Here is a 15,901-nt window from a genome sequence, read left to right as displayed (position 1 = left end):
GGGGCGGGGCTGGTGACGCAAACTCTGACGTCACACAACAGCTACACGCTTACAAGGCAGCTAGATAATCCACACCGAACCTTCAGACAGCATTCAGGGGAGCAGTCACGGGGAGAATAACGTCGCTTCGCGTCTGTCTGGTAATGTTCTCATGTCTCATGTGTGTTGTACTTTTATAGAAATAAATACATAAATCAATACAAATCTCTCAGAATGGATGTGCTAGTGTTAGCGCGCTAGTCGGTATAGGAAGCGCTCTCCGTCTCGTGTGGTTAGAATGCTCTTAAATGCGTTTACACTCTTTGGCGAAGAAGGAAACCTGTATTTATGTATACTAACACCGGTTGTATCTCATTTATAAGGCTAATCGCGCACTAACAACCAGAACATGGTATTACATTACCATGTAATAGTTAGATTTGAACGAGCTGCTCTCATATTCATCATCATCCAGCAAAAAACTAGCACGAGAGATCTTAAATTAGCTCCTGGCTGTAAAGTTGGTGGGTGTGAATGGAGGCAGCTCCTCGCCAACCTATCATATCTCGAGAGCAGGTTAAACCGTCAGCATTACCAATTCAGTCACACAGGTTTCATGTCCTTGATGTCATTCAGTCCACGTCCCGTCAGTTTGCTTTTGTGTATTTATTCACCACACAAGGTTATCGACGAGTGCAGCTGGATACCTGGTGTGTACACTTGGCCCTTTTCCACAATTCCAAAAAAGCCTCTTGGGAAGGATATATCAACATCTGATGCAATTTTCTTTAGCTTTTCCAAAGCTCATATATATACACATTAGAAAGAAAACGTTTACACAAATCAACATTTTGAAAGCAGCAAATGTTCAGCATCAAGAGGAGCAGTGATAGACGATCAATAATGAAAGAGGTGGAAAAAAAGAGGAACTAAACGTCTACATGGCCTCACTGGCGTGGCATTATCGTGGTATTATCTTTTGTTGATCCACACAAAGCATGTCTGTGGCTCATGTTTTTTGTTGAATGTGGTAAAAGAATGGCTGTGCAGCAGATCTGTCAAGCTCTGTGAAATTCCAGAGAGCTGCATGTGAATGTTAATCTGATCTGTGTGTGTGTGACCGAAGGCTTTTCTTTAATACACACACCTTCATTGCTAATGTGGGTGTGTTAGGTTAGGAACAGGAAAACTTGTCTCGTAGCCAACTGAGTAATAAAATATAGCACCCATACTTGAGATTCAACTAAAGTAATGGCTTTGAAGATAATTCTTCAAAGCCATTTTAACACATTGCTCTGTTCCTGAAAAATACTTGTAAATATTTACATTTTAAAATACTAAGTTTTTATTTGTGTTGCGCTGATACCAACTGAACTAATGTTTTGGTCCATGATTTAATTCTCAGCTGAATTCAACCATGAACGGAATGATTGTCAAGCTCAGCCGCAACCTGAGCCGCGCCACACCTGCTCTCAGCCGCAGCGTCCACTCGGGTACGTGTCTTGCATCTGGAGCTTCCTTCAAACCGAGGGCTGAAGGCTCGCTCACCTCAGAGGAAATCTACGCTCGCGAGGACAAGTATGGAGCACACAACTACCATCCCCTACCTGTGGCCTTAGAGAGCGGCAAGGGTGAGTTCCCTGTCGTGTGAAGTGATAGTGTTTAAACACATTGCACTGCTCTGTTTTTCCAATAATCTCCCGCAAAGATATTATGACTCAGCTATGAATCACCAACACAGTCTGCATACTTACTACATGCCACACAACTTGAACGATAGGTTGGCCACCAGGTGTGGTTCATCAACCCAACAGAATATGTACATTTTTAACAGAACAATTATCCATGTATGAAAATAAACATTTAGCAAAGAAGTGTCCAAATATGGGGCCATGTAGTTTAAATCCAACATCAGCATATCAAAGTTTTACACAAAATCAGTTTTCTGACTGTAGAAGAGGGCAGTGATGCAACAGCATGGATGCAAGCTGCCGTTAAACTCCACGAAAGATGCAGGAATCACCGGACAATAGATCATAAGCATGTCAAAGAAGCAATCTTTCATTTGCAATCAGAATAACGGTGAAAATGTGTTGCAATGTGTATTATGTCGGCCTTTCACCTGCAGGAGAAAGATTTGATGTATGTGTGTAATTTCACTTCACAAGAGCGTGTGTCCTTTTGTATCAACCTCAGGCATCTACGTGTGGGATGTGGAGGGCAATCGGTATTATGATTTCCTGAGTGCTTACAGCGCTGTGAACCAAGGGCACTGCCACCCAAAGATCATAGCTGCACTCACCGACCAGGCCTCCAAACTCACCCTGACCTCTCGAGCATTCTACAACAACGTGCTCGGAGCCTATGAGGAGTACATCACAAACATGTTTGGCTACGATAAAGTTTTACCCATGAACACGGGTAAGAAGTGCAAACGTGTCATCTTTCTTTTCACTAATCATTATTCAGAATGCCTCATGACATGTGTTTTCTTGCATACAAACAAATCTAAAACAGGTGTTGAAGCCGGAGAGACTGCCTGCAAGCTCGCCCGCAAGTGGGCTTACAATGTCAAAGGGGTTCCCAAAAACAAGGCCAAAATCATTTTTGCAGGTAAGCGGAGATCTTTTATGACTTCCAGGACATCACAGATGTTTGTCCCATTTGTCACACATGAATCATCCATGTTGTGTCATTCTGTCTGATGCACTTCAAAACTGTGCGTTGTTGTCTCAGGAAGTTAGCAAATTTTCTTCCTAGAATTGGTACGCACAGCTGTCACAGGATGGGTTGACCACTGAGTCAACATCCAAAAAAAAGTCATCAGATCAACAGATCACTGTTTGGAAAAAAAAATTGAATGAAGAACAATGTAATAAATGCTTTCTTTTCACACTTGTTGATCAGATGGAAACTTCTGGGGACGCACCATGGCAGCCATCTCTAGCTCTACTGATCCCAGTAGTTATGAAGGTTTTGGTCCCTTCATGCCAGGATTTGAGCTTGTCCCATACAATGACATACCTGCACTGGAGGTACATGGTTTGATTTGATTTCACACAACACACTCGGTACATGCAGTGCACCACTGTACAGCTAGTTTTCAGTTGTGTGGACTGATGGTGATCATGAACTAGAAAAAGTTCTTTAATTTACTGTGATTATATATAATCCACTCAAATTGCATGTTGTGACAATGCATGGTTTTAGTGCAGTAAAAGTTTCCTCATACCTACATTCCATGGTAATGGTAATGTGCAACACGCAGGAGCTCAGGCTGCCGCCACCAAGTTTCAGTGGTCGGGAAAGCTGAATCCTCATTTTGTCCCCAAAGAGAGTCACACCTGGAAGACAAACACAAAAATAAAATACATTTGCTGTTAATGAACTACTTAGTTCAAAAACCATGTTCTTTTTTAAACGATCCCCCCAAAATTGCTGACTCGATGTGGTTATTATCAGCGTAAACAAATTGGACAAACGATTGACTGACGTTTTCACTTTTCTGTCCAAACACAAGAATTGAATGGTTAAAGTGCCACATGTTCAATGATAAGGTTATCTTGATTCAATAATAATGTCTGACTGTTCCTTGTTTCTCCCCTAGAAAGCCCTCCAAGACTCAAATGTGGCAGCTTTCATGGTGGAGCCCATCCAGGGCGAGGCTGGGGTGGTGGTGCCCGATCAGGGCTACCTGACCAAAGTCAGAGAACTTTGTACCAAACACAATGTAAGTTCAGTTTTTCTTTCTGGAGCCCAACATCAGAAGCACAAATGTGATTCAAGAAGCTTCACAACCTGCTCACAAACCAGTTTTGACTGAAATGTGACAAGGTATTAATTAGTTGAAGAAGTATTCAAGCATGTTGTGGATTTAGGTCAAATTACAGGTTCTTTATTTGACTTAACACTTGATCCTGTCTATTTGACAAGCCTTAGACAGTGTTGTGTGTAGTGAATTCATATTGTCGCCTGAGCAAATCAGATATAAAGTATTTTAGAAAGAAATATTGGACTATAGCTATAACTGTGCAAAAAACAACAAACACAAACATGTCAGCCATTTCTTACAGACTCTCTTTCTGTAAGACAGACTAATTAAGAGTAAACCATTTAGATGAATTATCTATTTTCCTATCTGGTTTAAAGAGTAGAAAATATAATATAATATAAAAGACCAGTGCATCATTGATTTAAGTCCCCCATGCCAGAGTTTACAATGACAAAGACTAATTAGGTCCTCTGTGTTCGGTGCAGGTGTTGTGGATTGCAGATGAGGTGCAGACAGGCCTGGCACGCACTGGGCGGCGGCTGGCTGTGGACCACGAGGAAGTCCGTCCGGATTTGGTACTGCTGGGAAAAGCACTTTCTGGAGGAGTTTACCCCGTAAGTGTTTTAGTTCCTCTGAAGTCATGCTTCATATCACAATATAGATTTACTTTTGCTGTTGTGTTCTTTGACACAACTTTGTGGACTTTGGGTTTCAAGATTTTTTTTGGGACAGTAGTATGGATTCTAGTCGTGAAGATGTAGCTAATCGTTGCGTTCAATGATCTGTGTCTCAGGTATCTGCTGTGCTGTGTGACGATGACATCATGCTGACCATCAAGCCCGGGGAGCACGGCTCCACGTATGGAGGCAACCCTGTGGCCTGTCAGGTTGCTATTGCAGCACTTCAGGTCAGCGTTTCAGTGCATTTTTGACTTGTTTACTTATAACAATTTCAAGCTGTTTTTTTCCCCCTTTTTGAAAACCAATGTGACTTTAAAGTGTAATATGCATCTCCGCTTCCTCATCACTGTACACAAATGAAGCTAAAATATCATTTTGGGACAGAAAATTGACAGACCTGGTCTAACTTCCATCCTGAGTGATCTGATCCTAGGGGTCATATTATACCTCATTTCTCCAAGTTAACCTAGTTCCCTTGTGTCTTAATGAACATGTCTGTGACATGCTTTGGTCAAAATACCATAAGGATGAAGCACCACAGCAGTTCAATCACCCTGCCAAAACAGCCCTTAAAAAAAGTCACATTAGCCACAGAGGCTCCTGGGAGCTAACAGCAGTTAGCATTTGGAAAAGTGATCATTTGCAGGCTCTAGCAGGCACATTGCCGTCATATATAACATGTATCCACTGGACAGATAAATCCTCTGAGGCTGGAAGTTTGTGTAGGACACGTGAGACAACAGTTCCAGGAATTTAGTACATTGTGACTTCCCAATTAGTGCAGAAGTCAACATTGCGTGTTTCATCTCCTGTACTTAGACTGAGGAGTACTTTTCTGAGACTGAGGGTGCTTTCACACCTACAGCATTGGCTGTTTGGTTCGTGTGCGTAGGTGTGAAAGTAATCTCGGTCCTTTGGTGCGCACCAAATCAACTGGTCCGAATTTTTCTCACCGACCAAAGCAATTGAACTATAGGTGTGAAAGCGCCCTGAGTCATCTTTTTTCACACTTTGCCGACTGATAGGGCCTCCAAATAGAGTCCCAAATATAAGGATTTAATTGGTTGTTTGTCTCTATGTGGCCCTGTGATGGACTGGCGAACTGTCCAGGGTGTACCCTGCCTATCGCCCAATGTCTGCTGAGATCGGCACAGCACCCCCCGTGACCCTCTGGTGGAGGATAAAGCGGTAGATAATGGATGGATGGATGGATGTCCCCTTTAAGTACAAGGCTGAACACTCCCAGGATGAGCTCTCAGATTCAATCACAGAAACCAGCCTCAGAGGTGGTTTGGGAACATGTGCCAGCAGGAATCTGTGCTGTGCAAAACCGGTGCTAAAGCTTGAGTATTTTTTTTACTGCTTGGGTGGAGAAAAGGAGGGTGGAGTGCAATTACACTGAAACAAAGTTGCCACAGCTTAACACACAACTGCTTTAAAATCATCAAAGGGTTTTTTCACAGCTCCCAGATGTTGAGATTTACATCGACTGTTTCTGCCTCCATAGTCTCAAATAATTCAAATTGTCGACTGAGCAAATCAGATATTAAGTGTTTTAGGAATAAATAATGAACTACACAATGTAAAATGATATATAATATATATCATATAAATTACAAAATGTATCCTCGCACCCAAAAGGAGCATATTTAGGGACATATGTGGCCACATTCTTATAGGCTGGATTAGAGCGTTGGTTGACTTTGTTACACTCATTTCAACATTATGTTTTCATGTCATGGCGTCAGTGTGTGTGTTTGAATAAATAACACCATATCTGAACATAATGTGATCACAATAGACCCATTGGCATTTTAAGTCCTTCCACTAAAATGTACATCAAGACAACAGAGTAGTAACTGAGACTGTTTGGTGTCAACTCTCAATTTGCTTTGAAACCATTTCATGCATCAGTCTTTCAGTGAATGACGGAACATGAAATGAAGCCGAATTACAAAGTCAATACAGCATTAGAAAAAGCATCAAAAAGTTCACCCTCTCGTTTAAAATAAATAAATAAAAAATGTACCCTTCTTCTTTGCAGGTGATGGAGGAGGAAAAACTGTCAGAAAACGCACAAATAATGGGAGAGCTGCTCCGGACCGAGTTGAGAAAACTCCCCAAAGACATTGTGACAGTAGTCAGAGGAAAAGGCCTCCTCAATGCAGTTGTCATCAAGGAGACCAAAGGTACACACGACTGGAACTTTTCTCAAAGCGAATAAAACTTTGTGTGGAAACTTAGGGAAAAGTTTTCTTCAGCTTTATAGATTGACGTTTAAATCATTTAACTGTGAATAATTCACTATCTACAAATGTATCTACTATTTATGTTGAATTACGTACTTTCTCAAACGAACCTAAGTACTAAGCACTAGTTTTGCATGCTATTAGTTTTGAACACATTTGTTTCTAGATAAACGTGTCCTTAAGGCTTCATCTGCATTGTGTGCTGTGACTTAACCACTACCTCCTCTCCCCTCCCCTGCAGACTACGACGCATGGAAGGTGTGCTTACGTCTACGTGACAGCGGACTGCTGGCCAAGCCCACCCATGGTGACATCATCCGCTTTGCCCCTCCCCTCACCATCAAGGAGGACGAGCTGCGCGAATGCATCGACATCATCCAGAGGACCATCTTGTCTTTCTAAACAACCGTGGGATTTCAGCTGCTCCTCCATTCACACGCCTCCTGACCCCCGACTGGTAAAAAGGTCACTCTAAAGCAGGTGTTTTTATTTCTTTGCTTTACTTGTTTTTAGTTACTGAGTTGGAGGCTTTTTACATGACATTGTTCCACTTATGTACAGAAAAACCGCTGTTAAGAGCTAAGTGTCCGCCTATAAAACCTCTCATACTTAGACAAATGACTTGTTACAATCCAAAAGCTGGTTACTTCAGGTGTTTGCTCGTAAAGAATGATGTAAATAGTTTCAAAAAGGCTACATTTATTTTAATTCAACTCTCAAAAGAGGCACAACTAGGTCTCAGCAACTCATGTGTAGGAAGTTGAAAATAAACAGAGGGAAATACGACTCGCTCATATAACACTCATCTACACGACTGTATCTTACTATACACGTGCAGTGGAGGTGATTTTACAGATTAGTTACGCTCTACTGAGATATTCCTGTCGCATAACATGAACCACAAGCAGGGTTTTGCACACATTTATCTCAATTATGATACACACCCTTTTTAAAGATTTTAATTTAACCTATGTTATAACTTTTATTGTGAACAGAATGCTGTCTGGGACCCAGAATCCCTAAAATGGAACTTTTGGTATGTTAATGTTATATAATTTGGTTGATTTTATTTCTGCATTGAATGTGTTGTAAGAGGACATTGAGCATTATGAAGACTCATCATAAAGCAACAAGCGGAGACCGTTTCAGTTTACTTTTCTTTGCCCCCCCCTCATTGTAGTATGTACACATTGATTCAACATTGTGATGAGTGTTGCAACTGCTGTTATTGCAAATGGAACATTTGAATTGTTACATAGCTGGTTGTTGGCTCATGAATAAATATTTGGTGTACTACTGTCTTGCATCTCGTCTTACTGTTACTGTGAGTCTTTAAATCACCCATTAATCCCAGCTGACGAAAAGGCGAAAAGGCAGAGTACATCCAGGACAGGTCACTAGTTCATCACAGGGCCAACACATTCTCTCCCATTCACACCGACGGTCACTCTACAGCAGAGGTGTCCAACTGGCAGCCTTCATGTGAAATTTGTGTCCCATTGTCCTTTTTGCACAACACAAGAAAGAATCCCGACCTTGTTAAAAAATAACTAGGTAACTTTTACTGAGTCACTACTTTTTTACTTTAACTTGAGTACATTTTTAGACTAGTATTTTTACTTTTACTTCAGAAAAATGTTCTCAAAATAGTGGTTCTTTTAATTAGAACTTTTTACGTAGAATATTTCAGTATTCTTTCCCCCTCTGTACAACTGTAATTAAACAAACAATACGGCAACATTGCGTGTCATGCAAAGGCGCCTCCAAATATAATGCATTCTTATTATTCTTATTATTTATTTATTTATTTATTATATATAGATATACATATGTATGTGTGCGTATATATATATACGCACACATATGTATACATAATATAATATAATACCTACATATACATATATATACATATAGACATATATATATATATATATACGTATACATAAATACGTGTGTATATATATATATACATGAATAAATATACACAAATATATGTATATATATATACACACATATATATATATATAGTTTGGTGTTTTAATTACAGTTGTCCCTTTTTGGACATTGAGACAAAAACTCAAACACATCACTTTAAATATGTTTTATACTGTTCAAATTTCTAATTTAACCCACAAAATCTGGCATTGGCGTACGAACTAGTGTTTTTTTCTAAATAAAATTGTTAATACACTGTTAATTGTCAGGATTAACACAAGTAAATTTAAAGCACTTAATCGAAGTGCTTTAAATCCTGATATTTTCCAATCTCGACCCTGTTAATTATTTTTGCAGTGACACATATCTAACACTAGATGGTGCTGTGCCCCCACTGAATTATTAACTTGGTTTAGTTAATGAACACACTGTAGCACATAGCATATAAACACGAAGTGTTATGCAGGTGCTGAATGTATATAGGTTTAAGTAAAAGCACATATGTGTGTATGCAATACTACAGCTGCACAATAGATACACTTTGATTGTACATATTAGGATGCAAAAGTGTATGAACCGTCTTTTCTGCTGGACTCAAGGACTGCGAGACGTGAGGACATTGACAGAGATTTGATATATTTGACACTTGTCCAACCCGAGAGACAAATTGGTTCTTGTGGCCACAGGCTGTATCGACATTTAATGTCTCTGACAGCATCATCAATATGAGCAGCAGTAGCTGCATCACTAATGAAGCAGTAAACACACTGACAAAATCCTGCGTTAATCACGTGACTTATGTGTTTAATTTCATTAATAGATCCGGAATGAATGGTGAAAGGTGAAAAGCTGTTGCCACACGCTCAAACTCGAACCGTGACATTGGTCGACAGTAATGAACAAAACCACAGACAAATCTCTGCCGTTGTGTTTTACCTCTGCTCATTTAAAACCACAGAAAGTTATGTAAAAAAAAAGCTGTAGTGACATATCTCATGCTCTTAGGGATCTATGAAATCCACTCTAATTAATTTAGTGCTTTGCACCTTTAAAAGGCCTCTTCCTGGGCCAACTCGTCTTTATGAGACTTTGTATTGAGTGCATTTTGACACTTTTATTTATCCAGGAGTGGATTTTAATATTTTCCAATAACACATTAGTCTCTCTGTCCATTTTTTTTTAATTATCAGAAATGACCCATTGCTCCCACAGTTGGATCAGTGTCACATGTTTTCTGGTCAAACTGGGGATGGAATGAATTGGAGAGTATATCTTAACTGGCTAAAATAATGTAGTTACAAATAAAATAAAAATAATAATAATATATATATATACACACTTACATTGTCAAAAGATGTGTTGTAATAATAATAAAGTACACATACTTTGTTAGTGTACTTAAGTACAAAATTCCCATATCTGTACTTTGTTATTTGTATTTCCAGCAACTTTTAATTTTATTCCACTACATTTCCTAAACAAGCCAATCAGAGATGGCATGACTTCACCCCATTCCTCTGTCGGCCTCTGCTGGTCATGTTGGCAAGTGCAAGTGGCAGAGCCACCAAAAACAATACTTCACTCAAAGTACACAAGTAATAAATATTGTGTACTTTTACTCCACTACATTTCCTCTAACTATCTTTGTTACTCGTTACTACCAAATAAAATCAGAAGAAGAAGAAGAGTTAGCATTACGGTCTGTATTTATATAGAGCTTTTCTAGTCATGACGAGCTGCTTTACACGATAGTTTTGGCATTCATCCATTCACACACTGCAATATGGGGTTAAGTGTCTTGCTCAAGGACACATGTACACTAGCATAGCCAGGAACTGAACCCACATCCTTCCAGTTGAAAGACAACTCACCCTGCCACTGAGCCACCACAGCGCAATCCTTCCTCCTAACTTTTTTTTTTAATACTTTTACTTTAACTACTGAAATTTAAGTACAGCAAATGTCACATACTTTAGGACTTTTACTTCAGTAATGTTATAAAAAAGTGACTTCAACTGACAATGTAAATTCTTCAAATGACAGTGAGAAAACAATGAGAACATGGTGGAAGTTGCTTGCAATTAATCTACAGATAATTATTACCTGAATTTGCGGCTCTCCTCGACTGTATGACGCTTTAAATAGCAGGTTTCACCTTAATATTAAGCTTTCCCTGGCACACAGTTTCACTACTTCAGTTTCCTCTCAATGCATTATAACTCAGTTTAAGAAAACAGCAGTTTTTCCCAGATTTAAGAATGTTGGTTCCTGAAAATCTTCTGGGTCTCATCAAGACCATTATCATACGTACGATCCAACACTGACAGACAATGAAAAACATTGCCCTCTGTCTACAATTTGTCCATTATAATCAGTGTTATTTGAAACTTGATGAGTCTCTCAGTCGGCCCACCTGCAGTACCATCATAGCCCACCAGGTGGCCGAGGCACACATGTTGGGAATCATTATAGTAGGTATACAGAGAGAGAGAGAGAGAGAAAAATCATCCATCAATCTTCTCCTGCTTTATCCCATTAGGGTCACAGAGGGTGCTGTGCTAATCTCAGCTGACATAGGGCGATAGGTGGGGGACACCATGGACAGTTCACCAGTCCATCACAGGGAAACATGGACAAACAACCATACACTCTCACACACACCCTATGGTCAATTTAGAATGTCCAATTTACTTAATCCTCATATTGCACGTTTTTCAGACTGTGGGAGGAAACCTGAGAACCCTGAGAAAACCCAAAGGTTTTTGCAACAACTATTACACACCAAATACAAACAGTAAACCAATGAAACAGTAAATAAACTGATTAAAACAACTTTTAACTGCTGTTTAGAGTCTCTAATTGTGTAACTGACAAAAAATACTGTATATGCCAAATGTAAGCAGTGGAGCAAAAAAACCAAAACAAACATTCTGAATAAAATCTGAATTATTTACCTCTGGTTACAAGCTCTAATTGTCTCTAACCTTAAGGTCACTGCCTAATGATCTGCTTTTTCTTTCAACATCCATGCTGTCAAAGGAGGTTCAGGCAGAAAGTGCACACAGCCTACAATGTAGGACAGGTCATTATTTCATAATGACCCCCAGAGTTTGCTTGTAAAATATGAGTGGAATCCGGCCTGAAAAAAAGAGGGTTATCTCAGGGTGACACCGAGCAATGTGTCCTGCGTAGGCTTTGATCCTATGCTGTGTGGAGACCTGCACCGCACTCAGCCATGATAGGAAAGCATAATGTATTCCACAAATGAGCTCCAGTTTTGGCAGAGGAGTGACAGGCCACAGACTCTGGGAACAGTGAGGTCCAGGCTTCAGCAGGGGCTTTGACAGCCTCAGCCAAAACCTGGAGACGCTCCTGTAAAAAAAAAAAAAAGAAAAAAAAAAAGCTTCTTGACTTTCCCCACTCACACCCACATGTGAGGTTTTCATGACTTAAGGGGACATTGCATTGACTTGCATTCATTTACTGGAGACTCTGAACTTAACCATAAATACTACTGGCCAAATCCTAACCCTGACCCTAACCTTACCTTAACCCTACTCTCAAGCTAACTGTAAAACATTTTTTCACCTTAAAATATAGTAATTTACATTATGGGGACTTGCTTTTTGTCCCCATAATGTAATACCCCATAATGTAATGCATTCCCTAGCCTTACCCATCACAAGTAAGTGCCTAACACTAACCTTGACCCTAAACCCAAAAACAGTTCTTCACCCTAGGAGGCCATTTTAAGATTCCCATACTCATTCTCAAAGATATCCATACAAAAACACAAACACACACTTTATACCAGAAAGGTCCTTAAGTCATAAAAATATGTGCATTCTCATATTTCTATCATTTGTATTACTTGCATTGCATCAAATGCTAGCTCGAAACTCAACCACCACCCCAGAAATGTGGTTCTGCCATATTAGAACCAGGTTTTTTGGTCTCTATGAGGACTACTGGTCCTGACGAGGTCAATGTTTATGTCAGAAAAAAGTCCAAGAACACACACACACACACACACACACACACACACACACACACACACACACACACACACACACACACACACACACACACACACACACACACACACACACACACACACACACACACACATCCTTGTCTTTGTTGCATTGTGGGGACACAAGACCAGACCGTGTATTCTGGGAACCACCTTTTCTGGTGGTAGTACAGCACTGAAAAAAATCAGGCATCATCTATAAATGGACAGAAACACAGATGTCACTTCAAATTATCAATTAGACAAAGAAGAGTTCCCACACCAGACTACAAACGGCTTTCTGGGGACTTGTCAGGTTTTTAGTAATATGTGAGGTCCACGCATACACACTGTCTGGTTTTTCCACCTTCCCGGGTACCAGTTAACACACTCTCAGGTTAAACTTACTTTAGAGTACCACTTAACACACTCTCAGATTAAACTTACTTTAGGGTACCACTTAACACACTCTCAGATTAAACTTACTTTAGGGTACCACTTAACACACTCTCAGGTTAAACTTACTTCGGGGTACCAGTTAACACACTCTCAGGTTAAACTTACTTCGGGGTACCAGTTAACACACTCTCAGGTTAAACTTAATTTGGGGTACCAATTAACACACTCTCAGGTTAAACTTACTTTAGAGTACCACTTAACACACTCTCAGGTTAAACTTACTTTAGGGTACCCCTTAACACACTCTCAGGTTAAACTTACTTCGGGGTACCAGTTAACACACTCAGGTTAAACTTACTTTGGGGTACCACTTAACACACTCTCAGGTTAAACTTACTTCGGGGTACCAGTTAACACACTCTCAGGTTTAACTTACTTTGGGGTACCACTTAACACACTCTCAGGTTAAACTTACTTCGGGGTACCAGTTAACACACTCTCAGGTTAAACTTACTTTGGGGTACCACTTAACACACTCTCAGGTTAAACTTACTTTGGGGTACCAGTTAACACACTCTCAGGTTAAACTTACTTCGGGGTACCAATTAACACACTCTCAGGTTAAACTTACTTTAGGGTACCAGTTAACACACTCTCAGGTTAAACTTACTTTGGGGTACCACTTAACACACTCTCAGGTTAAACTTACTTTGGGGTACCAATTAACACACTCTCAGGTTAAACTTACTTCGGGGTACCACCTAAAACCTTTGACTGTCAAGGTCACATCACTGAATATATTGACTGTTTAAAATAGAAATGCAAGGCTGTAGCTGTACAATGCTGTATTTTTTTTTATTTCTTTGGTTTAATTGAACAAAAGTTGCTCCAAATGAGAGACTTGGGCCACTGGATTCAGTTCAAAACTTTTAAGTGAACTATAAATTAACCAAAAATATTTTTGTACATTACTTCAAGTAATGTATCAGGAAAAGTAACAACCATAAATGCCAAAAAGTCACTGGCATCCTTTCAAATGCAACAATTCTGTTTTTGGTGCTGTTGGTTGGACAAAAAAATGCAACATAAAGGTCACATTGGACTCTGAAAACATGCAATTTTCAAACATTTTTGTGTCACATTGTCAACTAAAAATATCTGAAGCATAACTGACCGGTTAGATTGAGTAAGGTCTTGGGGATTGTGACAACAAATGCAACAGTTGTCAACATATATTAACTAACCACTTTAAACTTTGCTCTTGAGAGCTGCGATTCGATTCTTAATATAGAATTTTATGCCCAACCAATTTCTGTTTTTGAGTGCTGCTTTTTCCAGTTGAATGCACTTATCACAGTCGCTTTTCCCTGGAACACGACATGAAGTGATGAAGGACATCATGTGCTTCTCAACCGCAAGGATCTCCTCTTTCTCCCACATTCTTCTCTTGACAGGCTGGCGACCTGTCAAACAATTAACACAAATAAATATTTCTGTGTTTCTCAATGGAAATGCTATGGAAAGATTATTTTAGGAACAAGGCTCTAATATATGCTACAAATAGTGCAATTGAATGCACTTTGAGACCAGAGAAACTGAATGGCCTATCAGGTCACAAAGAGACTCCTAAGGAGCAGGACCATGTAAAGTGTTACATGACATAAACATAAGTAACGGAATATGTAAATCAACTCTACAGACTCTGTTTTGACAGTACAAGTTCTAGATCATGTGTGCATGGACTGTGTGGGCATTTCCAGACACACCTGCAAGACACAGCATGTGCCAAAGGACTTGGTCATGGTGATAACTCATTTTCGTCTCAGTCACATTACTTGCCTCAAAGCTCTCGCCAAATGGAAAAGACAGCTTCTCGAGATAATATTGTTATATTAACACAAACATGCAGCCAACGCATGTGAAGTGTCACTTATATTAAATATTGGAATTTTGAGTGTGTGTGAGACAATTTATTATTAATAATAATAATAATAATAATAATAATAATAATAATAATGCATTATATTTAAGGCGCCTTTCAAGACACTCAAGGTCGCAATTAAAGTCAGATTATGTAAATTACCATCAATATTGCTGCTTTTCTTCTGCAAAACAAGTAATGTAGATCATAAACCTATATAATATCCGTTACAATCATGTGCTGACTCAGTGGTGGGCTACAATAAAAACCTGGTATAAAGAATAGAAGCAAAGATACTTCACATTTAGTTGTCTAACAGTCTATATCAGTCTAACAGTCTGGTATAGTTAACATTAAACTGCATTGTACTGGATGTGGTGGAAGAAGTTTTGGAGTACAATCTCAAATATTTCAAAATTAAACATCAGAAATTCCTTTTCAGAATAGACTGGAAACCATTAATGGTGCAAGGGGGGAAATAAGAGGATGTCAAATTAAAACTCAGAGTTGGAAAGATTTCTTAAGATGCAACATGTAATATAAAAAAGGTATTAACATTATGCACAACGAGTTATAACACTTGTGGGACATAGTGTGTATGTCTTCACAATAACAATACAGTAGTAGGTTTTCAAATGAAAATGAAAACGTTTTATCTTCCCAAATTGTTGAGCTCAGTGTAACACATTGTCACAGTGCAGCACCAGAAAATGCATCGACACATACAGTAACAAAGTTTGAGCTTGAAAGTGTACCTTTTTCTCTTGTCGATGACTGGCGGTGAGGGGCTTGCAGAGGTGTCATGGTGCTCTGCTGTGGTGCTGCATCCCTATGACTCACAGCTCGTGTTGTGGTCTTGTTCTTTTTAGTCTCTTTCTCTGTGGTCTTGTCCTCTTCTCTCTGAGTGGATGTGACCTCACTCTCTGAAAAATAGGAGAAAAATTACAAATTAGA

At 39.5% G+C, this 15,901-nt stretch overlaps 1 protein-coding gene across 1 annotated transcript; it reads left to right on the top strand.

Moving 5' to 3' along the window:
• Positions 1 to 35: 35 nt before the first annotated feature.
• On the top strand, positions 36 to 7,986 carry oat (ornithine aminotransferase). Its single transcript, XM_083904236.1, has 10 exons — positions 36 to 140; positions 1,385 to 1,610; positions 2,176 to 2,400; positions 2,497 to 2,592; positions 2,887 to 3,014; positions 3,587 to 3,709; positions 4,237 to 4,365; positions 4,545 to 4,658; positions 6,476 to 6,620; positions 6,922 to 7,986. The coding sequence occupies exons 2-10, from the start codon at positions 1,397 to 1,399 to the stop codon at positions 7,080 to 7,082; spliced, it is 1,335 nt and encodes a 444-aa protein (XP_083760362.1). The 5' UTR covers positions 36 to 140; positions 1,385 to 1,396; the 3' UTR covers positions 7,083 to 7,986.
• The last annotated feature ends 7,915 nt before the right edge of the window (positions 7,987 to 15,901 follow it).

The sequence above is a fragment of the Microchirus variegatus genome (genome assembly GCF_963457635.1).
Source record: "Microchirus variegatus genome assembly, chromosome: 17".
Lineage (NCBI taxonomy): Eukaryota > Metazoa > Chordata > Actinopteri > Pleuronectiformes > Soleidae > Microchirus > Microchirus variegatus.
The sequence above is the reverse complement of the archived record's forward strand: the minus strand, read 5'-3'. Positions and strand labels throughout refer to the sequence as shown.

Excerpts from the sequence above, each read along its gene's own strand:
- oat (XM_083904236.1), top strand. The coding sequence starts at position 1,397 with ATGAACGGAATGATTGTCAAGCTCAGCCGCAACCTGAGCCGCGCCACA. Across the intron at positions 2,401-2,496 it reads AGTTTTACCCATGAACACGG|GTGTTGAAGCCGGAGAGACT; the intron begins GTAAGAAGTGCA and ends AATCTAAAACAG. Across the intron at positions 2,593-2,886 it reads GGCCAAAATCATTTTTGCAG|ATGGAAACTTCTGGGGACGC; the intron begins GTAAGCGGAGAT and ends CTTGTTGATCAG.